This window comes from Didymosphaeria variabile (genome assembly GCF_027946475.1).
Source record: "Didymosphaeria variabile strain IMI 356815 chromosome Unknown scaffold_2, whole genome shotgun sequence".
In the NCBI taxonomy this organism is placed as follows: domain Eukaryota; kingdom Fungi; phylum Ascomycota; class Dothideomycetes; order Pleosporales; family Didymosphaeriaceae; genus Didymosphaeria; species Didymosphaeria variabile.
The window spans coordinates 2,584,116-2,609,294 of NW_026611621.1; the positions used below are offsets into that span (position 1 = coordinate 2,584,116).

Here is a 25,179-nt window from a genome sequence, read left to right on the forward strand (position 1 = left end):
ACTATAGGGTAAACCTTTATTATTAATCTATAATATAGTTACCTACATTTAGTTTCCTTATGGAAGATTACTATTAAGCTTTTAGTAATATACTCTTATAGTAGTAATTAATTAATATTTACACTATATATAATCTATATAACCCTACACGCTACTTATCTCTTACAAGAACCCTAATAGGGCCACGGTAAGTAATAGAGTCCTAGAGGCCCCATTATACTAGCCATTAAATTAATTATATAAGAATACTTAGTATAAGTAAAAACCTATTTTAGATTATAAGTACTTATATATATTACTAATCTAGTATAGTCTCCTATATAGTAATTCTAATTAATTAGCTTATTTACTAAGCTTATTTTCTATAATACTATCTTTATTCTATAATTACTTAAAATAAGCTTAGTAATTTTAGAGGCCTCTACTCTTACTTTAATAATAATTATAATAGAAAGCTATCTAGGGTAGCTAGGAGTCTCTATAGAGATATATAGCTACTAAGCCCTAAGTAAGGTACTAGTCTTATTTAGAAAGTACTAAGGTCTAAGATATCTACTAAGGCCTCTACCTTAGCCTAGTAACACTTACTACTACGCTAACCTACCTATAATCTCTTATATAGTAATTCTATTTAATTCGCTTACTTACTAAGTTAATTTTCCTTAACACCTATTATTAAATTCGACCTTAGATATATTAATATATCCTATTTTAGTGGCCGTTGCTAGGTGCCTAAGTATTTGGCGATGTTAGCTTACCTCATCGCGCACGAATTATTTCCACCCGTGTTAACGTCCTACCCGTCGGAGAAGTCATAGTGGGGAGCGCTAATGTTGTATAGGAAGGCGTTCCCTCACAACGTAACGTCACCAGCGCATATATACTTTCGTAGTATCACGAAGGTGGACGTTAACCTGTGTTCGACAAGATGGTGTCTATTTCCGATCTTCTAGCATGCAAACCTCTTGACTTGAAACCTTATGAGGAGTTGTACAAACATTATCATGCCAACCCGGAGCTGTCCAATCAGGAGAAAGAGACGGCAGCAACCACAGCAAAGCATCTTTCGAGAGTCTCAGATATTAAGATTACGACCAATATAGGCGGCTATGGCCTTGCAGGCGTTTTCCATAATGGTTCTGGTCCAACTGTCCTCCTTCGCGCCGATATGGATGCACTGCCCGTTAAGGAGCTGACGAATCTTCCCTACGCGTCTACAGTGACACAAGTCAGCCAACGAACCGGCGACGAATTGCCCGTAATGCACGCCTGCGGCCACGATCTCCACCTCACTTGTCTATTGGCCGCTACCGAGCATCTCTGCGCCGTGCGCTCTTCGTGGTCAGGCACACTCGTTGTTCTCTTCCAGCCTGCCGAGGAACGCGGCACTGGCGCTCAAGCGATGGTTGACGACGGGCTCTACGACAAAAACAAGCACAACATCCCAGTACCTGATTATGTCTTAGGTCAGCATGTAATGGCGCTTCCAGCAGGCAAGATCGGCAGCAGGGTAGGCACCATTATGGCAGCAGCAGACAGTTTCAAAGTGACCGTGTTCGGCCGCGGCGGTCATGGCAGCATGCCGAACCGCACAATCGACCCCGTTATGATGGCGTCGAACATTGTAGTCCGACTGCAGAACATTGTAAGTCGAGAAACGGATCCAAGCGACATGGCGGTCGTAACGGTTGGATATTTGAGAGGCGGGCACACCGAGAACATCATCGTCGACCATGCTGAGCTCGGCATTGACATCCGAACTATCAACAAGACCACGCGCGACAGAGTCATTGCATCTATCAAGCGCGTTGTTCATGCGGAGTACATTGCCGCTGGGGCGCCCAAGGAACCCACCATCGAAGAAACGCGGTTCTTCCCTGCGACGGACAATGATGAGGACATGGAAAACAAGCTTGCTAGCAGCTTTGGGGATTTCTTTGGCGACGCGTTTGATCCGCGAATTGCGCGGACGAATGCAAGTGAGGACGTCTCAATTCTGGCTACCAGTCAGGGAAAGCCCAGCCTGTTCTGGTTCTTTGGAGGCTGCGATCCTGACCTTTATGCGCAGAAGGAGAGGGAGGGAAGGTTGATAGAAGATATTCCGCAGAATCACTCGAGCGGTTTTGCGCCAGTCATTCAGCCCACGCTGAAGACGGGGGTGGATGCGCTTTGTGTGGCTGCATTGACGTTTCTTGCGAGGAAATGAGTATAGTGATAGTGAAGTAATGTTACATCATGGAACAGCAAGTGGTAACTCGCGCTACAACCTACTGTAATCTTAGCGGCACCGGGCATCTCCTACAAACTCGCAAAGCCTAGCTCCACCACCCATCCCATCAAGAACCTCGCATGCTCCAACGCATGCGCAAAATCCACACGATCAATCGTATCCTCCGCAGGAAGAACTTACAAACTCCCATACGCCATCTCTCTTTCATTTATCATAACACTTGGGAACCCAGCACGGTTCGCATTCGTATGATCACTGCAGGCATACCCACACGTACCATGTCTCTCTGCTTACGGATTATGGAATTTATGAGCAAACAATATTTTCCTAACTGAGATTGATAGTAGACTACGTAGTCATCTGACTCTATCTCATCCATGGATCTAATTTGGGATGATAGTGACCAACTCATCTAGGATCTAGGAGGGAATGCTGTTCCCCAGGTGTGTCCTAAAATGGCAGGTGCTTTAGACTGACTCTGACGTAGATGAACATGGAACTGTTCTAACAATACGAGAAGCTGCCGACGAGACGAATGATTGCCTATGTGAAACATGAGAGAACCGATTAAGACGAGCAATGTACAAATGCTGGCTATGTTCGAGGTCGATGTCTATAATGTTATACACAAGCTACTTCATATGCAGATACTCTATGCCTTTCCAACCTCAGCGAGCGACTCTCTCAACGCATCAATGGCCTTGGTGAGATCGCCGCGGTTTGGATCCGTAACACTGACACCCATATGACCTAATCGGATGTACTTGGATGCGATCTCCTTGTGCAGACCACCGGCGAAAACGACACCCTTCTTTAGCAGGCTAGGGACCACATCCGGTGGGGTGACACCCTCGGGCAGAACGATGGCCGTCATTGTATTAGCCTGGTTCTCAGGCTTGGTAGCAAGCTGCTTCAAGCCGAGGTCTGCAATTGCCTTCTTGACCTTCTGGGAGGCGTTTCTGTGGTCGGCAAAGCGCTGGTCAAGCGGCCGCGACAGGATCTGTTTAAGGGCTGTGTCGAGGGCGTGGATGAGTTGAGGGGAGGGTGTGGCGAAGTAGGAGGCCTTCTTGGCTTCGTAGTTTTGCATGACTGCAAGGCTGTTAGATCGCGCTGAAACAGGTGTAAAGTGAGTTTGTCTTACTTGGCAGCCAGTTCTTCCACGATCCAAAGTAGGAGTTGGGCCTCGTCTTCCTTGCTTTGAATACCTCAATGGCACGGCCAGAAGCCATGAGCACACTGAGACCGGCAGGGCAGCCAATGGCCTTTTGTGTAGCCGTAAGGACGACATCGAGCTTCCACTCGTCGAACTTGATCTCCTCGCCACCGACACTGCACACGCCGTCAACCACGACCAATGTGTCCGGGCTGACTCTGTGCACAAGCTCGCTCAGCGCCTTGACCTCGCTAAGCACTCCCGTGCTAGTGTCGACGTGGGTGACGGTCAAGACCTTGTATTTCTTCTCCCTCAGTGCCTGCTCGACCTCGTCGAGCTGTGGCCGGTCCCCGATGGCTGCCTTGAGCTGTGTCGCCTTCACTCCGTATGTCTCGAAGCAGTCGGCGAACGAGTCGGCAAAGTATCCAGTATGCAAGACAAGCGCTTCGTCGCCAGGCTCGGTGAGGTTCGCAGCGACCTGATCCCAGCCGAGCGTACCCGAACCGGAAAGGACGAAGGGCTGCGAGGCGGGGTCGGTGGTCTGGAAGAGCTTGCGCAGGTTGGACAGAACATCGCCAAAGGTGCTGACGAAGGGTGCGCCGACGTGCGATTCACTGCAGAGGTCAGCATGTCAATGACGTAAGTTTGAGTATGGTGCCGGGCGTACCTGTAATGGCTCATAGACTGAAGGACAGCATCGTCGAACTCGATTGGGCCCGGGATGAGCAGGGCGGGATGCGGCGGCTGGCTAGACATTTTCTTTGGTGTTCCCTCGTCAATTGGTTGCTCAGGCTCAGGTGGTTTGCGTGCTGTGTTTCCTTGGTCGTCTTCGAGATGTGCACTTCGCTCGGTAGAGAAGGGTGTGTTGAGCTCGAGGAAAGGTCTAGCGTCGAGATGAGCAGAAAAGAGACTGAGACGAGAGGTTGGGCGTGAGGGAGCCACGGTGACGGATGCGGAGTTAAAGGCGCGGGAATGGATGTTGCGCGAGGGGTAGAGACGGGAATTCAAGGCTCCCAGGATACGGCGCGGGGCAGCCAGTTTGGCGGTGCGAGAGGGGCAATGCGGCGAATGCTCGGGGTCGGGAGGGATGCGATAGGTCGGAGCGAGCGATTGCTTGCAGAGACGTCCTGTGTGCGGTATTGGTTGTGCTGTGCTGCTCGGTGTCTGCGCAGCTGGCTTCTAAGTTTTCTCGACCAGGTGCCGGAGCGTTCCCGCGGGATGTCTGGGAGCAAGGAGCCGCCGGCCGCTTCTGTACCGGTCTGATGTGCCGCCGAATTTTCCGTCGCAATGCACGCGCAGTTGCAGATGCGGTGGGGCTCCGCGACGCCTCGGGACCATGCTCAGCGACCCCGGACGGGACCTCGGAGCCGCATGGGCACGTGACTGTCGACGGCGACGCGCGCTGATTGGCCAGTGCTTTGTTTACGGAACTTGCAGCCATGTAAACATCGAAGACCCTGGCCGTCCACACATCTGAGCGGCACGATAGCGCCCGCACCACCGTCTCGTCCATGCGCCCCAGCATTGTATAACTACACACCATCCTAGCACCACTATCGAACGCTCCCGCAATGCGCGTCACTCGAGCGGCGTCGCGCGTGGAGCATGCGCAACACGCCGACGGCGACATTGAGACCAACGACGCGTCAATCACGCGTACCGATGTTCAAGACCGCGTTCCATTGGGTCATGTCTCCGCTAACAACGTCCTCGACCCCGACTCCACGGACGCGCCGGCTAAGAAGATGGCAGTGAAGAAGGGCAAAGCAAAGGGCACTGCGCAGAAGGGCGCAAAGGGGAAGAAGGCGAAAGCTGCACAAGACGAGGAAAAGGATGGGCCCCTGGTTCCGGATGACGGGCGTCAAGCTGCAGGTAGCCCCGCGAGCGATGCCGCTGTCGACGAGCTGGCCGGCCAACCCATCGAAGGTGCGTGCCAGCAGCGCTTGCGACCTGTCTTAATGTGCGCTGCTAATTGTGGGGTATAGATACGGCCCAAGCTCCTGTCGGCGAGGAACAACCTGCAAGTTCTCCGTCGCGTGCGGTACGCATGACCCGTCGTCAATTGGCTAAGCAGGAGGAGGACTTCTCGCGTTCACTTCGCTCTAGTGGTCCACTCCAGTCAGAGGCAGTCGAAGTAGACACAACTGCTACTGCCCAGGAACCTTCGCCATCCGAAGTACAAGAAAAACGAGCAGAGAAACTGGTGACAGAGGAAGCTACTAGACGATCGTATGCAGAGATCGTCCCCGAGTCGGCCGAAGAGCCTGCCGAAGAGCCACGTGCGGCTTCCGACCTCAAAGCATCACAAGACCTGATGGAGGAATTCTCACAGGCGCAAGAACAAGAGAACATCGATGACCAGGAAGGTACGGTCGGGCCACAAGTGGAGGTTGTTCCAGATACTGTGGAAACGGAAGTAGAAGAGCCAGCAGGTACAATTGCTGATGACCCCGAGCAAGAGGTTACGACTCCCTCTCTAGAAGTGACTGAGCCTGAGCCAAAGGTGTTGACATCCCAGAAACCTCTTGAGGACGCTGTGACCCCAACGACGAGCGTTACACCTAGCCGAGCTATCTCCCGAAGTTCTACCAGGTCTGCCTCGAGGACACCTATGCGCTTAGAAGAATCCATCGGTGCGATTGATGATCTCGAGGAGGCTCTCGAGAACGTCGGAAGGTCTCTTCCGTCATTCGACCAATTGGCTGACGACAAGTCTCCCAGAAAGGCAAAGTTCACCAGGACTGCAACTCCTGGCAAGTCTCCACGGCAGACAGCTCAGAGAACTATAATGAGACCTAAGGACTCGAAAAGCCCAAGCTTGACGGCCAGGTCATTGAAGCCAACTGGATTATCGAGAGCATCTAGTGTACGCGCACCTCCCAAGGAGAGAACGGGATCTGAAGGGGCCACGGACTACTTGGCTTCCAGGCGTAGGCCCATCATCATGACCTTTGCGCCTCCGCCACCTCCGGCCAAGTCGACCAAGGCACCCACAACATCTGAATTCCAACTTCCGGGGGAAAGAATAGCTGCAGAGTTGAAAGCCAGGAAAGAGGAACGCCTCAAGAGAATGGCTGAGGCAGGAGCACCGAGACCACGACTTATCAGCATGCCGCCGCCCCCTAAATCAACTAAACCACCGACCAAGTCTGACTTCCGACTTCCAGGCGAAAGCATCGCCGCAGAACTCAAAGCGAAGAAGGAGGAACGTCTCAGACGGATGGCTGAAGGTGAGGCCACCACCTCTCGTCAGATCAACCTTCCTCCGCCGCCAAAATCATCAAAGCCTCCCACAGTACCAAAGTTTCAACTTCCTGGCGAGAAGTTCGCGGCAGAGCAAAAAGCACGGAAAGAAGAGCGGCTCAAGCATGAGGCAGAGGAGGCGGGAGCCGCGACAAAGGCTGCATTCAAAGCCCGCCCAGCACCAGTCCGGAGGTCGGTCATCGCGCCCGTCCGCCAGACCGCAGCAAGCCAAGCACGTGAACGGTTAATGAGCAAAGAAAACATATCTGACCCGACTGTCCAGCATCTGCAGCGCTCAGGCTCTGTAACAGCCAACAAATCTAGCAGCATTGTCCAGGCACGCTTGGTTTCCACGTCTCCTTCTAAGCGCAACAGCGTCAAGATCAATCCCGATTCTGCGAAGTTGGGTCCTGCAGGTGCTGCGGCGCCTCAGAAAAATAGGGGCCGCGAAGTCTTTAATAGAGACAAGCTCGAAAAAGATGCACGTGACAACGAGCGTAGGGTGAAGGAAGAGTCGGCGAAAAAGGCACGCGCTGAGGCGGCTGAGCGCGGACGTATCGCTAGTCGAGAGTGGGCAAGAAAGCAGATGGAGAAGAGGCAAGAAGCGGCTAGGCGAACGAGGGAGGCTGCAGCGTAGGCAGATGTACCTACTAGTTTGTGCTGAGGTGTTCACTGTTTTCAAGAGGGTTGGACGGATGTTGATCTGTATTTGTGTTTTGATCAGGCGTTGCACAGCGCTGGTGTTTGACTGGCGTTATCACGGTTTTGAGCATGGGACTTGTATTCCTTCCGACTCGCTTCTTGTCCAGAGCTCTAGCTGCTTTGATCGCCATCGGGATCTAGGACTGACAGATTGAATAGTTCGTTCAGGTGCTTGGACTTCGATCAAGAGACTTTCTGATGATGTACAGCGATTGTACGATGAGCACAAAGCTTGACAGAGGCTGTCGACTAAGCGATCCTTCAAGATCTACAATTGTCATCATAGTCCAAGATCGCCGAAGACCATCCGTTGTGTGTGGGTCCTTCACATTAGCTAGCTTATCGGTTGCTCTTACCCTGTGCGCGCAGATTGAGCGGTAGACATGATAGCACAGTAAGCTCACTACTCGGATCAACGAAGGAGTGAATGCGCCTAGTGTTGTGGACAGTTGAGCCTGGTAGTAAGTTTGCCGCGCAATCGAAGTAATCCTCGACCTCCCGCAGAGCAACCGTGTTTTTGCATTGGGTGCACTACCAGTAGCCGGCTTAAGGGTCGTCATGAGCGCCGGTGAATGTGAAAGACGAACCCCGCACCTTCTGCTGCGCGCTCGCGCATTCTGTCGCGGGGGCCCCTCGACCTTACAAAGTTCTTCATGAGCCCTCTCAGCACCTCACAAAACAGCTCGACTGCTCTGGTCTTGAGATGAAGGTTCCCGTTCGCGGCATTCCCCTTGCAGAATGTGACCACTGCGGAAATCCTGCGGATCTGAATTCGGTCGTCAAGTTTGTGGAGGCAGTGTTCGACGCGAATTCCAGCATGCGTTCCACTGTTGAAGCTGGCCTATCACTGATGTATGGCATACGCGGCTCGTTCCCAATGGACGGAGAACTTGCCGAGCATACGATCGTTCAAAATTTACACTTGGAATCTCGAGTTATTCTGCGGCGCTCAGATGTTGTATCGAGACTCAAGGGCGTGTCCACTGTTTCACTTTACAATTCTCAAGTCTTGTGACCAGTAAGTCACGTAAAAATCATGTCTGGTACCACGTGTGGCTAACAAATCCTCATAGGTGAAGAGACCAGTTCTTCCAGCCAAAGGCCTACAAAGTCGCTTGGCCAAATTCTCTTAAGTCTAGTCTTTCGACAGCTTGGTGCCCTATTCTAACGTCTAAAAATGTTGGATTTAATATAATTAAGCTAATAATTGGCCTCCATAGTACATACAATGGCTGAAAATACATGAGAAGGTATCTATGCAATAGGAATGCGATGGAGGAACATCTTCAAGGCACCGAGAATGGTATAATTGATATCCTCTACATACTCTAGGTCGTCCTCAAAAAGGAGCTTTAACGGCGTGGCGGGGTCTTCATATGTGACGGAAGTACAATCTTCCGAGGACATCCCTAGGACGCTAGGCCTTGCGATAAATATGCGCAGTGCTCAATCGAGTTCTAGACCATTCCCATGTACCTTGTGCGGATTACATAGTAGAAATGCTCAGTCAGAATAAACTAGGCGAAACCAACAGTTACGGGATACTCCAAAGCCGTCTCGGAGCAGACGAGACCCATAGTGGGAGTGGAGGTCGACCAAAGGTTTGTGTACTGGATTCAAAGCGGATGAGCAGATACCAATTTGGGGAGGTGGTGGTGCGGACCGCAATGACGAGCTGCTGTGAATCAATGGGGAACCGCTCAGAATGCCACCCAATTAAATAAATTCCGTAACAATGGCCACGCATGCGGCTCTGAGACAGAAATACCATGGTCTTCGACCTTCGAACCGCATCCGAATTTCCATTCCTACAACATTAGCAAGCGAGATTTTCGTTCTTTCTGCGCCCGATGATTGGAATATGCATCAAGGACCGCACAGCGCCTGATACTTATTCGCTACACGGTCAGATCGTTTCATTTTGTCCTGTATGTACTAGCGCACACTGCGCTATGTTCACCTGATCCGGGCAATGATAGCCAGTTTCCCCACATCCATGCGACTAGACACGATCCGGTTCGTGGGGCACCTCACTATTCATACTCGCTCTAGGCATGTGTTGATCTGAAAGGTCACCCGAACCTGTGACTTTTCTAAACCCCACACTATCTGGTCGCAAGCTCTTCTGAGCATACCCAAGAAAGACCCTCTAGGACACATCGACAACATGGCGACAGACAGCCATTGGCTTGCGTTCAATGCTTTCACAAAGACCAGACACTCAATCTCATAATCGCCATGGGCAAGGCGCCGACAAGAATATCAGGGGAGGCGAATTAGGACCCCAGGTGACAGGTTCTCGTCAGTGTTCTTTTTTTGGAACATTAGCAATGTATTTTTCTTTCATATCCCGAGGCGAAATCCACCTTGAACATGTCTCAATAGCGAATTGCGCCGACATCAGTAATACCGACCAATACCTCTTTCACTGACCCAAAATATGCCTCAATAGAGCGACAACCAATCATTTCGGACAACACACAATTCAGCCTCATTGTGACGCCTCTTCCGCTTAGTTCCCGAGCGCTATTGTGGCTCTTCTCACTGTCACCTCCTCTTTCTATATAAAAGGGCCTCTGGGTCACCTCCTGTCAATCACCCACCTCCCAATATCCATTCCATCGTTTGAGATCTCAACAAAACACTCATTCTGAGAAGCTCAAAATGCATTTCCCTATTACTGTTCTGGCACTCGCTGCCTTTGTGTCCACCTGTGTGGTCGCTGCCCCCGTCGCTGAGGCCAGCCCGGTCGGCAAGCGCGAGGCTGAGGCCGAAGCCAACCCAGCATGGCACTCTGGTTTTCGTCGTCTTCCAGGTCAACCAATTGGCAAGCGTCAAGTCGAGGAGGATACCGAGGATGTCGTCGAAGACGAGTAGATCAACCCTGTACCACAAGGAAAGCTGGGCAGGATAATCCGCCAGTATGCGGGAGGAAAGTTCACTTGCGGTGTTCTAATATCTGATTCATAAAGTATCTTCACCTCTTACTGTCATTTCCATAGTGATCTTCGTTGTCACCTATAACAGCATGTAGAGATAGACCATGCAAAATTCAATAAATAGCATGGTTTTACTTTCCCAAAAGATTCCAAGAAGGTGATAATCTTTGGAGCGGCGTAATCGTCTACAGTGTAGCACAATGAGCAAATAAAATTTGGGAGGTCTTCACAAGCGTACACTCTGTGTTAATCCAAGACCTACAATACCGACGTTCTCGTTGAATTGTGTCAGATCTTGAGTGATACCACGGCTCACGCTCACCCATGGCCTTTGTCACTGACCCATGTATGGCCGACTCGGCTTCATAATCAACATAGGCTCGATGGTACTGAAGGAGACAACGTTTCGAACGCGCAAACAGCTGAGAGTGCACTTGCAGACTGTGCACAAGCTGACCACCGAGGAAACAGAGCGCATACTCGAGCGCATGCTGTTCCATGTTTGATCAGAAGTGTGTATCCTGAAATCCATATGAAACGAAATGTATGTGTTAGCAGATTCGAATCGCCAAGTTTGCAGTTGAAGATCCAGAGTTCACACATGGGGAAAGCTGCAGGCCATTACTAAGCGAATATTCTGCCGTGCCATACCGCCCTAGGTCGACCGCATAGCTCCAGCCCGAGGCATCTCTCCGCAGACACACTTCGAGCTTCCCGACCCGGACTTCGGTTTCGTAGTTGTCATAGTCTCAACTTTCATTCTTTGAGTTCAGTCTACCTCCCGATCGTCCGAGCGCCGCCCATACCACGCGGAGCTGCCGCAATGGCTTCGCGACTTGTGTTGGTCCTAGGCGACCTCTTCATACCAGATAGAGCTCCAGTAAGCTCTCCCATGTGCGCGCGCATGTCGCTCGACCTCACAAGCTTACAGGGTGCATAGGATATACCTGCGAAGGTACGTTGAAGACCTTACCCAACCACAGGTCCACACCAGAAACCTACAGTCTAGCGCCGCTCCCGTGAGCTCCAGCTAACAAGTCCCCACTGCAGTTCAAGAAGCTCCTCGCTCCAGGGAAGATAGGCCAAATCCTCTGCCTCGGCAACATCACCGACAAAGAAACCTACGAGTTCCTCCGCGGCATCGCGCCCGACCTACAAATCGTCAAAGGCGACTTCGACGTCGAAGCACCCAACCTCGCCCTCTCAAAAGTAGTCACACACGGCAGCCTACGCATAGGTTTCACGCACGGGCACACAATAGTGCCGCCTGGAGATGGCGACAGTTTGCTCATAGCAGCGCGGCAGATGGACGTCGATATTCTGCTGTGGGGCGGCACGCATAAGTTCGAGGCATATGAGATGGAGGGCAAGTTCTTTGTGAACCCAGGGAGTGCGACGGGGGCTATGACAACGGGGTGGTGGACAGAGGAGGAAGAGCCTGTGCCGAGCTTTGTGCTAATGGATGTGAGTTTCCCCGATTGCTGGTATGTGGAGGGCCTCCCGAGGATGGAGACTGACTGCGGAGCAGGTGCAAGGGGACGTTCTCGTGCTGTACGTGTACCAGTTGCGTAAGGATGGAAACGGCGTGGAGAACGTTGCTGTGGAAAAGGTCTCGTTCCGCAAGAATGGCGGTGGGGCGTCATGATCGTTTACTAGATCTGGCTTTTTGCGGCACTGGCTGTGCATAGCACATGCATACTTCATGGAAATGATGAATTGAGGGTCAACTCTGTCTGTTGTGGGAGCGATTCACAAGGGCTTCGGCGGCTAGAAGCAGCATCTATGCGGAACGCTACCGCATGTTTGCGTTTCAATTAATTATCAGGCTACACAACTCGGTTGCGGCTGAGATCTACTAGGATCTAGTGAGCATGACATGCCGCTGGAGAGGCCGTCACGACTATGCACGCCGCCGAATTGTCTCAATTCCTCGTGGGCATGCTCGTCCGCTTCTCGTTTACCCCACATTCTTTCCGTCTTGTGCGCAAGAGTTGTGTCACCCGCCGGTGAGGCTCTGTCACACCGTCTTTCAGGCTCTCGCCTTGCACCACATCTACAGCCCAAAGGCGAAAGTGGCCGTAATGTCGGCTTACCCGTCTTGGGGTGTTGCAAGATACCCAACTAGGTCCTCCGAGCTAGCACGGCCTTTACAGCCTCGTTCACCTTGTCGAATACTTCGGGCTGCGTGGCGATCATGCCATAGTTCTTGTCGCCCAATATGCGCCTCCCGTGGGAGAAATCTATCGATCCTCCATTGATGTCTTTGATAATACCCCCTACTTCGGTGAACAGAAGCTGTCCACCAGCATGATCCCAGACATGTGTATATCTAGACTTGTCAAGAGGCAACCGCAGCATGACGTCTGTAGCACCTAGTGTCAGGGCAATGTACTTCATCTGCTGGCTCCAGATGACGGTACCAGGCCACTTCGCACCGAGTGCTTCAGCGACGGTCTTGTGCTCGGCTTGTGAAAGTGACGTCTTGCCGAGCGTGCTTTCGATGAAGTCTAGATCTTTGTCGTCGTTGCCGCCGGCGTTTGATCGAAAATCAAGCTTGGAAGGTTCGCCGAGACCATGGCTAAGTATGCTTCGGACGTGGGCGCCCTCATCGCGAATGGCAGAGAGCAGGACACCAAAGCCGGTCTCGTCAACAAGCTCTTCGTGGACCTTGAGGTTGACTGGATTCTTAGGGTCCAGACGTAGGTTGGGGCACCCTATCGCAGCAACCTGCTGCACGCCATCCACGAGCAAGCAGAGACAGACTGCATACTGATTCCCTGTCATGAAAGTCGCGGTCCCATCAACGGGGTCCATGACCCAGACGCGCCCCTTTAACTGCGCGTTGGTTCCGCGGTCAATAGCATCCAGCATCTCCTCCTTGGTGGCGGGAAATATCAAGCTCGCATGACCGTTTTCTCGCTGCTGCACGTGCTGCACGTCGCTGATTTGGGCTTGTTGCACGAGTTGCCAGACGCGGTCCGCGAGGCCTTCGTCCTCCCTGAGCTGGTCGGCGCTCTCTTCGCCAAGAAAGGCGTCGGCTGGGTACACAGCGTGCAGGGCGGAGATTATGATTGCTTGGGCGGCAAAGTCGGCGATGGTGACGGGAGAGTCGTCGGCTTTGGTCTCGGCTGAGACGCTGTTCTGCAGGGAACGCAGCACCGACTTTGTGAGAACCGATGCGGCGTGGACCACACGCAGCGCAAGCGCAAGCTCTTCACTGTATTCTGCAGGCATTGTGGGCGGTTCGTGCGGGACGTGGAGAGATAGGCGGCCGCCTGGCTTGCGTGCTGTCCGCTATCGTGGCCTTGAGCTGGGGTGGTCAATTGGTGCAATTCGTGTGAGGTGACGTTTAGGGCCTTCGGTAACCGAGTCGTGGTGTTGAAGCCATTGTCGGAGCGGGAAGGCCCGACCCTGATGCACCTGCCAGCGGTTCTTTCTCCACATGGGCTCCGAGCGACGAGTTCTGTGGGACATGACCACACCTGTCGGCGGAGAGCCTGCTTTTCAATGGGTTTCGTTGTATCATGTCATCGGAGTCCGAGTAGTTGAGGTCGTCGGACGTCTCAGCAACCAACGCCCGACAGACGATGCGGAGGAGGCTCACACATGTCGCCATCAACCGGCGAATCAGACCTTCCCGAGCACTCCCATCCGTCGTTGATCGCACGGCCGACGGGCCGACTCGGGAGATGGCTGGCCCAAGCACAGTTCACGATTGATTGCCCATGTTACACTGCGTCAACGAAAGCTCCCGGGCGCTTGCATACGGCGCAGACATGAATAGCCAGGCTGTGTGCCTAGAACGACATGTTCTCCTTTGCAGCAGGAAGGCACTCTAAGGCATACAGCGGGCGGCACGCAACACGGCCCCAGCGTTGAGCATTCCGTGCCGTTATGAGGTCCCTCATGTCGTGCTTACGACCCTCTCCCCGCACCGTGGAGCGCTCCTTTGCGGAAGCCGGCATCGCGACGCCCCGCTCGGGCCCATTGGCATGTACGAGAGGCTCCTCCCCTTCGATCGTCGAGGATCCTCTGCGTGCGCGATATCGACTCGAGCGTGTATGCACCTTCGAGGCACGCAAGGTGCTGTCGCTGCGGGATAGCCACGGCACCCTGTCCATGTCCAGTGACCGCAGCGCTACTTCGGACACGGGCTTGACAACGAGGCTGGTCTGAGGTTTCGCAAACATTGTTGGTTGACGCTCTGTCCTCCCGCTGGCGCCGACTCTCTCCGCACACGGGGCGTGGTGCAAATGTGGGGAAGCTCAAGCCTTCGGACCCCATGACACGCTTCGTCATTCATTGGCCCACGACTCGTAGCCCTAGGCGTCGCACAACGACTCCCCTTCGTCCACAATGCAACCAACGGCACTCTCCGCAAAAGAGGGGTAAGCAGGGCGCCTCCAGCACGCTGAGATAAGGTATATTGCACGTCATGTTCCTGCGCATGGTGGGCCAGTTCTGGCTCTCCTTCACAGCTTGGAGATGTGGAAAGAGCAGCGTGGGGGTCAGCAATGCGTCGTCTGTGCCACGGTGCATATCGAGTCCGACTGCCATTCGCCAGCGATATGCAAGTCACTCGAAGAGCGCCCAGCACTGGCGGGAGGGCATGAACTGCAGCGATAGCGAGCAGGCATCCTTCATTTCGCTTGTTGGATGCAGAATCGCTCTTGAGCAAGATCCACCGTACCCACCACGGTGCTCGCCACCACGCGCGCCAGGGGACCAGACGGTACGAACAGTGGTTCTGTGCGCTGCCAATATTTGCTCGGGCCTGGCCAGCTGCAAGACGAGTGCATCCAGATTTGATGTCGTCCGTCGGTCCCGAACGAGAGAGGCGAGCTGCCGCGCCCGAAGCGAGCCACTGAGCGCCCCGTATGGTGGCCTGCCTTGATTGTCGCCGTCGGATCAGTATATCGAATCGAGTCGGAGCGCCTCCATTCTGCAGCAGACACCCTCCACGGTGCTCGCTGTTGAGAGATAGCACCAAAGGAGACAGCCAAGATCGTCACGGGTGTCGCGGGTATCTGATATATGGAGATAGCACGCAAACAGTAGCAGTGAAGATATGGTGTGTGAGCATGGCCATGGAGCTAGATAACGTCGCTTGCGCTGCGCGATACAGTTCGTGGCCATGCTGGTTCGGGTTACGACGAGATCATCCGGGCCCAGGTGAAGGTGTTCGCAAAGATAGCGATGCCTCGCACCAGGCGCACGAGGCGGGAATCGCGCCTGACAAGGACACGATTTGCCTTTGCAGCCAGCGCCCGTGGGAGACGGACTTGGTACGTACTCTTTCGGCACCGCTGCAGGGCTGACACGGTATAGCACAGCGCAGTACAGTAATCAGTCGGACAGTCCCTGCACGCACGGCTTGCACAGCGTGCGGTCATTGGCCTCAGGCATGGGGCAGCGGTGGCGAGCTCGAGCAGCGTGAAGCGTTGGCTGGGGGTGTGTGCGGTCTGGCTGCCCACTCAGCAGGCGAGCGACGCGCACGGCAGCAGCGGGGCTCTGGCATTGCGCAAGCCATGGCAAACATGGCTCATGACCGATGAAACCGATGCCTTGCTCCCTTTCTCGTTGGGGTCACGCCCTGGTGGACTCGCCGTGATTGCAGCTAGTCTGGGTACCTACATTTGCAACTTTCCGTCATCTGTCCGGCGCAGGGCAGGCCTGGTGACTAGTGCTGCTCTTGGACATGTCGTCAGGCCGGGAAAGGCGTGAGGCCGCGCAGCTACCACACGTCCTGTGTCACAAGCAAAGTCTCCTCGTCGTCGATCGGCTGATGCTGCCATGACGGTCCCCCCACGGCCACACGCGCTGCATGCCAATCTCGCGGTGCGGGCGAATGGGCAGCGTGCAATCGTGGACAGGCTGCTGCTGCTGCTGCTGCTTGCTGAGGGGGCCATGCGTCAGTTGCAGCGTAGCGCGCGTACAGCAAAAAGACGGCGCGCGGTCCACGCTGCGGTCAAGTGCGGAGATGCTGGTCTTGCATCTCGGGTGCGACAGGCCCTGTCCATGCTGCATGGCACAGGCCACTGATAGGCCGACGTGGAGCTCTGTGTGCCTGAGGGTCCGCCATAAGACCATCTCTATCGCCCGCTCCCGTTCTCCACCGAGCGACACACCATCCGTGCATCCTCCCGCTACACCCCTCTGACTCTTGTTCATAGTCTCCCAGCTCGCCCCGAAACAGTCACCACCTGTCCACACCCGCCCCTCAGCCAAGCGCCCTGCCGCCTGCCAGCCGCCGTATATAGCTGGCCTCGTTGCCTTGTTCCCGCAATCACGCCCACGAAATGGCTTCCAACATGGAGTGGTCTCCCGACTTCTGCCTCTCCTGCGACCGCCAGATAGCCGAAGGCGGTGCCTACTGCTCGCAAGCATGCCGACTAGCAGACCTGGAGAAGGCCAAATCACCCTCACAGCTGTCTTCGTCAGCCTCCTCGACGGGCTCGTCAACCAACGGCTTCTACCTCCCACCCGCAGTCAACTTCTCCGCATACAAGACACCGACACCGTCGAGGGGATTCGACACATCCTACCACTATTACCCCACCAACAACGGCACCTACTTCGCACCCACGGCGTCGGCATCTCAATCACAGCATCAACAACGCAGCCTCACACCCTCGTCTTCACGGTCGTCGTTAGCGTCTGCTCACTCCCAGACGACGGGCATCTCCGCTCAAGCAGCGAGTCAACTCAACTATTACGCCCGAAACTTCGACCAGGTTCGCGAGATCAAGAGAAGGATGACCTAGGGCAATCCACCGCCCACCGCCATCCACTGTTCTGACGGCCTTTGTTTGTGCCTCGTGGAGTTTCCGAAGCACTAGCCTGGGAGGCTGCTCTACTCCCTCAAGCTATCATCGTTTGCGCTTGCTCGCTTTACCACCGCATATCCACACCAGCGCGTTACCATGACGCTGGGACCCGGCGTTTGTTTCCCACTCGGAGTTGGGCTTGTGCATGGGCCACGGCTATGCAGCATACAGTTTCGTCTGCAAGTTTCCATTTGTTATCCATCAATCTGCTTAAGGCAGTGTACCAAAAGCATTATTCTGGTGTTTGTGTTGGTTGGCTGGCTTGGGCCGCTCTCGGAGCACAATCTGAGGGAGTCATCTAGCCTCTGTGTTATTAAGCGTGTGTCGGATAGTCTAGGTCTGGGGGTCCTGCTGGCAGCTGTACATGTAACGGACAGCACTCGGACATGGAGCCATTGGCGCAGGATTGGCTCCCACCACTTTCCATTATAACGCGACGGCGTTTTCCTGTTCTACATACCCCATAGTCTTAGGCAGTTCTCGCCACGGCGGCAATTGAACAACCAGCCATGGCTGTAGTCATGGCTAACAAGACCATGTTAGCTCCTCCACGATGGTCTGCGTTCTGTTACCAGAACCGTGTCCATGTATCGTAGTCCAACAGCAGTGCTCCCGAGGTCAAAACGACGTCACGTGAAGAGTGACGCGCACCCTGTCTTCGGTCCCGTCTTCTGGGCAGCTACTGTATGGAGGTTTGGGATGGCGATAATGCAACCTCGCACACTGATGCGCCCCTTGCACGCAGGGCCCAGACGCGCGCAATGCGTCTACTGTGGCGTCTCCAGGCTGCTCTACTGCGACTCTCTCACCCAAAGCGGGCAAACGGCGCAGGGCGTCGGGCGCTTCCTCCTGCTGGGTGTTCAGCCGCGTGCAGAGTTTTCACCAGCATCTGGTCAAGACCCAAGCAGCGCGGTGGTGTGAGCGGCCCGCAAGAGGCAAATGTGCAGATGGCAGATAGGCAACTCCTCAACGAAAACGAGGGTTCATCAACCACTGCGACGGTTCGTTGGAGGACCTCTGCGGCGGGCTCGTGGTGCTTCCGCGCTGCACGCCCCCTGCGCTTTCGCCTCTCTGCTGCGCGCCGCGGTGCCCCAGCATTGGCTGCGTGCGGTGCATTCGTCGTGCGGTGCATGGGCTCGACAAGAATCCTTCGCAACCCTTGGCCTTCCCCGCACGCACGACGGCCCGAGACGAATCGCGACGGAGCAGGGGCAGCCAGCTTGCAAGCAGCCGATGCAAGCCCTTCCTCTCGATGCTGCGGCATGGGACGCCAGACATGGACAGCAGCACTCGCCAGAGGCCATGTCGCAAACGACGCACGCCCGAGGCAGCGCCTGCTCGGAACCCGACCACGGCTTCGTGCCGTGGCTGAGCACCGGACTCGACGGCAAAGTGCTGTGCGACGGGATACACAGCACGCTGCCCATGCTGGCGTGACTGAAGTCTCCGAGATGGCGCCATCAAGACGATCCGCAGACGGTCCGCTTGTCCACGACCACAAGAAGGGCCGACCAACGGGTCTGCCCGCCCAATCCCCACTTGCAAGCCGACCCACCCCAGGGTCCGTCACTCACGACTCTTGCCCAGCACACGTGTTCGTCTTCTACACCGGACATCCAACGTCGACCACACTGTCCAATATTCGAGTGGGTTTGCACGGCAACAAGGGCAAGAAATTTTCTTCCACACCGGACGCACGCGTCGGAGGCCCTGCGCGCTCCGTGCTCTCGCTTGTGTTCCGGTGCAGGATGACTCAATGGTGAGCGCTGGCCCGTCGCCCGACGCACAAGACCTGGTCGTTGCATGCTCAGCGGACGGAGCATCGGCGCCTTGTTTGCAACAAGGGACCCCTCCGGCCCGTATGCATGTTGAAGAGCAAGTTGCAATCTTTACCGTGACGGCGGTGCGGTCGCGTGTCGAGAGTACTTGGTGACAATGCATCTGTCGTCCGGAACAGGCCGGATGCCTTGAACATCGATATCGGCCATGCAGCATGTACAAAGACAGCCAGTGAAAAGCAGCTGGTGGTATCAATGTAAAGGCTCCTGCATCATCGGAAGATTCCATACATCATCAGCAATCTAAAAGAGTATAGTCGGCGCTTTTCGATTGGTCAATCCTCCATCGCCCCGTGCCATCGATACTCCCGCTCGACTGCAGGTACAGAAACCTCAGGGCAGGATTGTTTCTTCAGCGATCGGTCCGAGTGCCGGATCGGCAGGGTCTGAGCCTCTTGCAGAGAACGTCAACAGAGACACACAGCCTTGGCTCAGCATCCCCAGCAACAGGTGCTCTGAGCAGAAGACCGAGATGGGTAGCACGAATTGACTGGCAGGAGCAGCCGAGTGCTGGCCTGGCCTAGGTAGCGCTTCGGCATTGCACAACCATGTTGTCCGCCTTTAGGCTGAGTAGTTCTTCAGACTCGAGCTCCGCTGTTGGAGGAGGCTCTAATTACCATCCTACCAGAGCAAGGACACGGCAAAATCGAGCATCGCATATACTCTGCGCAGGATGCGAACATGAGGCTCCAATACATGCAATGATAGATTCGGAAGCAGGTACGCCTAATTCGAGAAATCACTGACATTGCTAGCTTGCGAAATGTCAACGTAAAGACATCCACGGAGCCCATTTCGAAGATATACACGGTTGAAGAGATCAAGGCAATTTACATGTCGATTATTCAGCATGACACGTAGTACGGTGGATTAAAGCTTCAATTATATCTCGGCTTGAACATTCATGGTACACAACGTCTACCACTGTCAAACACCCGATACACAAAAGCTACGCATTTCGGCTTAACAAGAAGCAGATAATGCCCCACTCCCAAATTCAATCCATCACTGGGGGTAATAGTCGAAGCATTTAATAGCTCTGAAATCGTCTGGCAACATGTCCCTGGGTACGCCCGGGCAGATGATTTTACTGTAATACATTAGTCTTGTCCACCATCCCTCGCTAGTCGAGTCTTTGACTTACTCGGGATAGATCAGGTTCAGGTGGCGCGGGTTGGGAAGCCTCATGACGGAATTGCCCGCACACTCCTCCGTGGAATACAGCATGCAATGTCCACCGAGGTCGGGGCTAATGTTGGTGACACTGGCCTGGTTCTTCTGGCTACCAGCTGCATGCTCCCTGAGATAGTCGGCTGTGAGACATCCTGTAGCCTCTTGTGCGGAGTATGTGCTGTCGTAGTCTGCTCTGGGATAATCTGGCCCTTCTCCAGGCGTGAACACGTGGATGGAAATGCCACCGGGTTCTCCAACATGGCACAATGCCATCTGACGGGATGTCAGGCCTGCGTTGTGGAAAGCGCGTGCTTGGACGAGGCAGGTAATGGTTGAGGAGATCAGGAGGTAAATGATGGTGTACATCTTGACGACGTTTAAAGGTAATAGGTCGTTCGTCGAGTGTTTTTGAGTATAGCAAGGCAAATGTGAGAGCAGTATTAACTTGTGCTATGGGCATATGGAGTACACAGATTTATAGGTAAGGAGGGATCTCTTAGTAAAGAAGACCCTGTGCGACTCTTGGAATTACTCCGCAATTCTGAAGTGAAGAGCGAACGTTAGTCACATTACAATGAAGAGCGAGCGTTTGTCACATTGAAGTGAAGAGCGAGCTTTTGTCACATTAAAGTGAAGAGCGAGCTTTTGTCACATCAAAGGGCCCACTATAAGCTTCGCACCCCCAACCTGAAGGAATAATTCGCTCTTGTTTGATTGAAACAAGGGCTACTTAACTCCACACGTCACACCGCTGCGCATGAAAACCTACATGGCAACCGGCCTCTCTGCACCGCAATTTCACAATCACTCTAACATGTTTAAAGCGAGGTAAACGCCGTCTAAGCTTTGTGATAAGCGTGCCCTGCGAGCAGGTACTGAGTCAGAAGATGGACGGCGATGACTCACAGCGTCCCAAGCCCTGAGCACGGAGCTGTATGATTCAACCCGAACATGTTGTCCCTCCTCTCCACATAGGCCTCCAGTTGTCCATCCGCAGTATATCCTTTCACAATCTCAGGGATGCTAAGGGAAATCGAGCCGTTCTTCGACCTGTATGGCCACGTGTGAAATGTCTTGCTATGCATGTTATCGAGAATTTTCATAACCTCCTTATCGACATTGTCAGGCATGCCAGGCTCGACTAAGAGCCCGCTGGTGACCTCGTACTTGTGCGAGTGCCACAGCTCCCTTTCGCTTATCGGCAATCCCTCGAAAGCTTCGCCTGAGATCGTGTTCTCAATTCCAGCGAGCCGAGTGGGGTTGGCGTCCGGCACCTGAAACGTGCGCTGGATGATATCCGCAGACATGATGCTGCAGTGGTGGTTCGTGTGCAACACCTGATCGAGATGTCCAGAAATAAAGTGAAAGTCCTCCAAGAAGAGCACGACGGATGACGGGCCGATCAAGCCGAACTGGTTTGCTAGCTCTGTTCCGTCGGAGACGACTGTGCCCGCGAAAGTGAGGAGAGTGGCCGCAATCAGCAGAAGGGGTTTTGAGCAGTACACTGTTAATTTGAAAATTGCGGAGATTATTGATGTCTTGTGCGACTGAATCAAGCTGGTCCATGAGTATCGTGCAACCAACGCACGCTTATACATCCACCCTGTTCACCAGAATCTGTACTTCGGTCTCTCGCCGGTGATGCGAAGTTTCTTCGAGGTGCTCCATATTGTTATCAGCGAGGTCGCGGCGACGTCACCATACTGCGGGACCTGGCAGCGCTGATCGGTGATGGTAAGCAGAGTGGTCGTGACCTAGTGAGTGGATAGAGAGGTAGGTAATAGATTTACGTCCAGCTATAAGCTTCTGCTCTTAGTTACAAAGCCTCCCATGGGACATAAAGATGCGCCGAGCACCTAAGGTGAAAACGTGTTCTACGTAAGCTGCTGCCAACCTGATGGGCAGCCTGTCCAGGCGTCCGTCCTTGTCCGATCAAGGATCTCTACGCTGTTTTGTCTGTGAATTGCTTCTTGCTTTCTTGCTTGTAAATCGATGTGGCCGAAAGCCATGTGCTGCGTCGTGCGCCTACATGCCCTTGCTACCTATGTAGTGAATGGAGAGCCGATGGCGGTCGCATCACATTCAAAGGAGACTTAGCTAGTCATGCGAGCCATTGAATATTTCAGGGCTGTTGGAAGCACATGGGTGTTGATTCCGTGTTCTCCACAGCGTCTCGCCTTGGTAATGCAGCTCTCTGCGTGCTCATGTGTTGTCCGCAGCCACCCTCGCTCAATGGTCAAGCGTACGGGATGTGTTGGCAGCAATGTTTCCAGAACATGAATATATCATATTCCCACGCCTGAATGTTACTGGTGCTGTAGAATCGAGCTTTTACGATCGCGTAGTCCAGGCTATTCTCTTATGGACCACCCGAGGAGTCCAGAAAGATAGGTACAGGAAGGCGAGACGGAGGCTTCGATTAGAGATCATCCTGTCTGATCGGTCATGAATGCCATGCCCGAAACATAGAAGGGCCATCGGAGATCATTGCGTGCAGTAAGCTGGGCAACGTTACCTAGGTAGATATGCTTGGCGAGCACGTTAAGAATTTAACCTCCTGGCTTAACCCCATCTGCAGAACCATCCAATCTCCATCACTCGCATACATTGACGGCCTGCGCTACAACTCCGAGGCCATAAAATGCTCAAGTGCGCGTTATTGGTGGGATCAAGTTGGGTCAAGGGTAGAGGAACTCACTCTTTAAAATCCAGGTCGTCGCCGATTGCGATGGGGGAGGAGCATCTTATAGATTGATTGAGTACCGCATTCACGTAAACTTGCGTGATTGACACCATACTAGGCACCTTTTTGGCTAATGTAATTCTGATGGAGTCTGCGTCGGCATACTGTGATTATATGGGAGAGGAGTGCTCTCACTGGAAGGTAGAGTTCCCCTGAAGTATGTGCTATGTCTTGATAACCTTCTGAACAGCCATGTTCTGACCCTTCGAAGGCTTTGAATTTATTAAAGGGAAAGGCATAGGATTATCTCTTTTTATCTTATAAATGAGGGGAACGCTACCTGAGTCGCAACCTACCTCAATACACGTCCTACTAAATCAAGATCGTCTCACAGTCAAGTTGGGAACTATGATATAGGCATCCGAGTTACCCTTCCTTCCGCTTGACCCCACCTCGCCCTCTCTCTCACCCTTGTGACACTGTCCTCGATCCCCACCCATCCCTCAAAACCTCCCCACATCTTCCAACCCCAACCCTGCAGTTTCAGGGTAAATCCTCTTAACACTTACCCACGCACCCACACACACTAGCGCATACAGCGCAAACGTCCCCATTGGCGTGAAGAACTGCATCATAGGTAGGAAAGTAAGTCCCACGAGTGTGTTGGAGCCCCAATTCATCGCTGTCGCGAGTGAAGAGCCCAGCGAGCGCACGGAGAGTGGGAAGAGTTCGGATTGCTGCCAGGGTACGTTGCCCAGTCCGATGGCGTACCCGGCCACGTAGATGACCATTGCGACGAGGATCATGAGTGGCCAAACCATGCTTCCCTCGTCTCGGCCGCGCAGGCTGTTCGACTCCATGGGTACATCGAGGAAATTAAAAGCCACGGAGCAGAGAAGGAGACCGAGGACCATAACGGGGATGGACAGGAGGAGGATGCGACGGCGGCCAATGCGGTCGATGTAGTAGAAGGCTACGAGGGTGAAGAGGAAGTTTGTGAGCGCGATGGAAAGGGAGGCTAGGGTGGGGGAGTGAAAGCCAACGAGGGAGAAGATGGTGGCGGAGAAGTACATAAGGGAGTTCTGAGGGCGGTTAGTGTCTGAATTTCTTAATTGTTGCAGGGTGCAAGGATCGAATATGCCAGGAATGGTTGCTGTAGCACCACAATAGCGAGGAACTGGAGAACTTACAAACCCACAAAGCTGCTGAGCACCCTGAAGCATACATGCGATGATGAGCGCCCTCCTGTTTCCTCCGATGCTAACTAGCTGCGTGAAGCTCTCCTGCACTCTCTCGATCTTTGCAGCCCACCCTTGCTTAGCAGGCCCAATTACTCTTCCTCGGGTAGCATACTCCTCTTCCATAATCTCCCTCTCCACTCTCCTAAGCACACTGTCCACGAGCCTGTCCGCGTCCACACCCTCACACCTCTCATACACCTTTATCAACACGCGTCTAGCTCTCTCTCTCTGCCCACTTCTGGCAAGATACCTTGGTGTCTCAGGCATGAGGAATAGCAAGCTAAACTGTACTAACGCGGGTAATGCTCCCAGCCCCACTATCCACCTCCAGCCATGGACTTTTGTCGAGAACAACCAGCCGACAACATACGCAACCACTTGACCGCCTGTAATAAATAGACTGGCAATAGTCACCATCCTCCCCCTCCACGGCCCCGGTGATAGTTCCCCAATATACAGCGGCACGACGAACGAGGCGCTTCCGACCGCCGCACCCACGACACTCCTCCCCGCAACCATGCCCCACACACTGCTCGTCCAGGCCTGCCACAGCGCACCAACGACGAAGAGAATATCTGCACTAAGGATAATTGTCTTGCGGCCTAGCGCATCGGCGAGGACGCCCGTGAGCGGGGAGACGAGGAGAGCAAAGAAGGACGTCGCGGAGGTGATGAGGGATTTGTCGAGGGTAGTCAGGAGGCGGGAGGAGAGGTCTGATTTTACGGAGACGAGGGTTGAGGATATGACACCGGTGCTGCATCCGTGCTATTAGCTTCAACTTCACCATGCCGCACTTAGCGTCGCAATACAGTATGTAGTTGAGGAAATATAGAGCACATACTCATAACCAAACAACAGGCCCGACACCCCAGCGCAGAACGTAAGCACCCAGATAAACCTCCCCGGCTTCACCAGCGCACCTTCGTCCACGTCGACCCCTTCCTCAAAATCGTCATCTCTCGGAATGTCGGGACCGCCGGCAATGAGCGGTTCAGCAGCGGTATCGGCCATGCTCGGGGAAGCCAACGCTACAGACGAACTCCTGCGACTACATCCAGAGAAATGTCATAAGAAAAAGTCGTGCTGTGGTCGCGTGCGTTGGGGAGGACGTCGGAATGCCATCGTCTCGGAACCGCGTGGTCAGGGTCTC

General features: G+C 53.8%; 8 protein-coding genes across 8 annotated transcripts; 4 read left to right on the top strand and 4 right to left on the bottom strand.

Annotated features, from left to right (window-relative positions):
- Positions 1–928: 928 nt before the first annotated feature.
- On the top strand, positions 929–2,206 carry N0V89_002544 (uncharacterized protein; the record flags this gene model as incomplete). Its single annotated transcript, XM_056211353.1, has 1 exon — positions 929–2,206. One exon carries the CDS (start codon positions 929–931, stop codon positions 2,204–2,206), a length of 1,278 nt encoding a protein of 425 aa, XP_056074826.1.
- Positions 2,207–2,882: 676 nt separating this feature from the next.
- N0V89_002545 (uncharacterized protein) lies at positions 2,883–4,139 on the bottom strand (the record flags this gene model as incomplete). The annotated part of the gene is made up of 3 exons (XM_056211354.1): positions 2,883–3,319; positions 3,372–3,997; positions 4,051–4,139. 3 exons carry the CDS (start codon positions 4,137–4,139, stop codon positions 2,883–2,885), a joined length of 1,152 nt encoding a protein of 383 aa, XP_056074827.1.
- Positions 4,140–4,954: 815 nt separating this feature from the next.
- N0V89_002546 (uncharacterized protein) lies at positions 4,955–7,263 on the top strand (the record flags this gene model as incomplete). Its single annotated transcript, XM_056211355.1, has 2 exons — positions 4,955–5,309; positions 5,369–7,263. 2 exons carry the CDS (start codon positions 4,955–4,957, stop codon positions 7,261–7,263), a joined length of 2,250 nt encoding a protein of 749 aa, XP_056074828.1.
- A 3,827-nt stretch (positions 7,264–11,090) lies between these two features.
- Positions 11,091–11,912, top strand: vps29 (Vacuolar protein sorting-associated protein 29; the record flags this gene model as incomplete). Its single annotated transcript, XM_056211356.1, has 4 exons — positions 11,091–11,147; positions 11,208–11,222; positions 11,318–11,731; positions 11,796–11,912. 4 exons carry the CDS (start codon positions 11,091–11,093, stop codon positions 11,910–11,912), a joined length of 603 nt encoding a protein of 200 aa, XP_056074829.1.
- Positions 11,913–12,388: 476 nt separating this feature from the next.
- Positions 12,389–13,501, bottom strand: N0V89_002548 (uncharacterized protein; the record flags this gene model as incomplete). The annotated part of the gene is made up of 1 exon (XM_056211357.1): positions 12,389–13,501. One exon carries the CDS (start codon positions 13,499–13,501, stop codon positions 12,389–12,391), a length of 1,113 nt encoding a protein of 370 aa, XP_056074830.1.
- Positions 13,502–16,566: 3,065 nt separating this feature from the next.
- N0V89_002549 (uncharacterized protein) lies at positions 16,567–17,031 on the top strand (the record flags this gene model as incomplete). Its single annotated transcript, XM_056211358.1, has 1 exon — positions 16,567–17,031. One exon carries the CDS (start codon positions 16,567–16,569, stop codon positions 17,029–17,031), a length of 465 nt encoding a protein of 154 aa, XP_056074831.1.
- A 3,041-nt stretch (positions 17,032–20,072) lies between these two features.
- On the bottom strand, positions 20,073–21,412 carry N0V89_002550 (uncharacterized protein; the record flags this gene model as incomplete). Its single annotated transcript, XM_056211359.1, has 2 exons — positions 20,073–20,378; positions 21,116–21,412. The coding sequence occupies 2 exons, from the start codon at positions 21,410–21,412 to the stop codon at positions 20,073–20,075; spliced, it is 603 nt and encodes a 200-aa protein (XP_056074832.1).
- A 1,879-nt stretch (positions 21,413–23,291) lies between these two features.
- N0V89_002551 (uncharacterized protein) lies at positions 23,292–25,040 on the bottom strand (the record flags this gene model as incomplete). The annotated part of the gene is made up of 2 exons (XM_056211360.1): positions 23,292–24,783; positions 24,871–25,040. The coding sequence occupies 2 exons, from the start codon at positions 25,038–25,040 to the stop codon at positions 23,292–23,294; spliced, it is 1,662 nt and encodes a 553-aa protein (XP_056074833.1).
- Between the last annotated feature and the right edge of the window lie 139 nt (positions 25,041–25,179).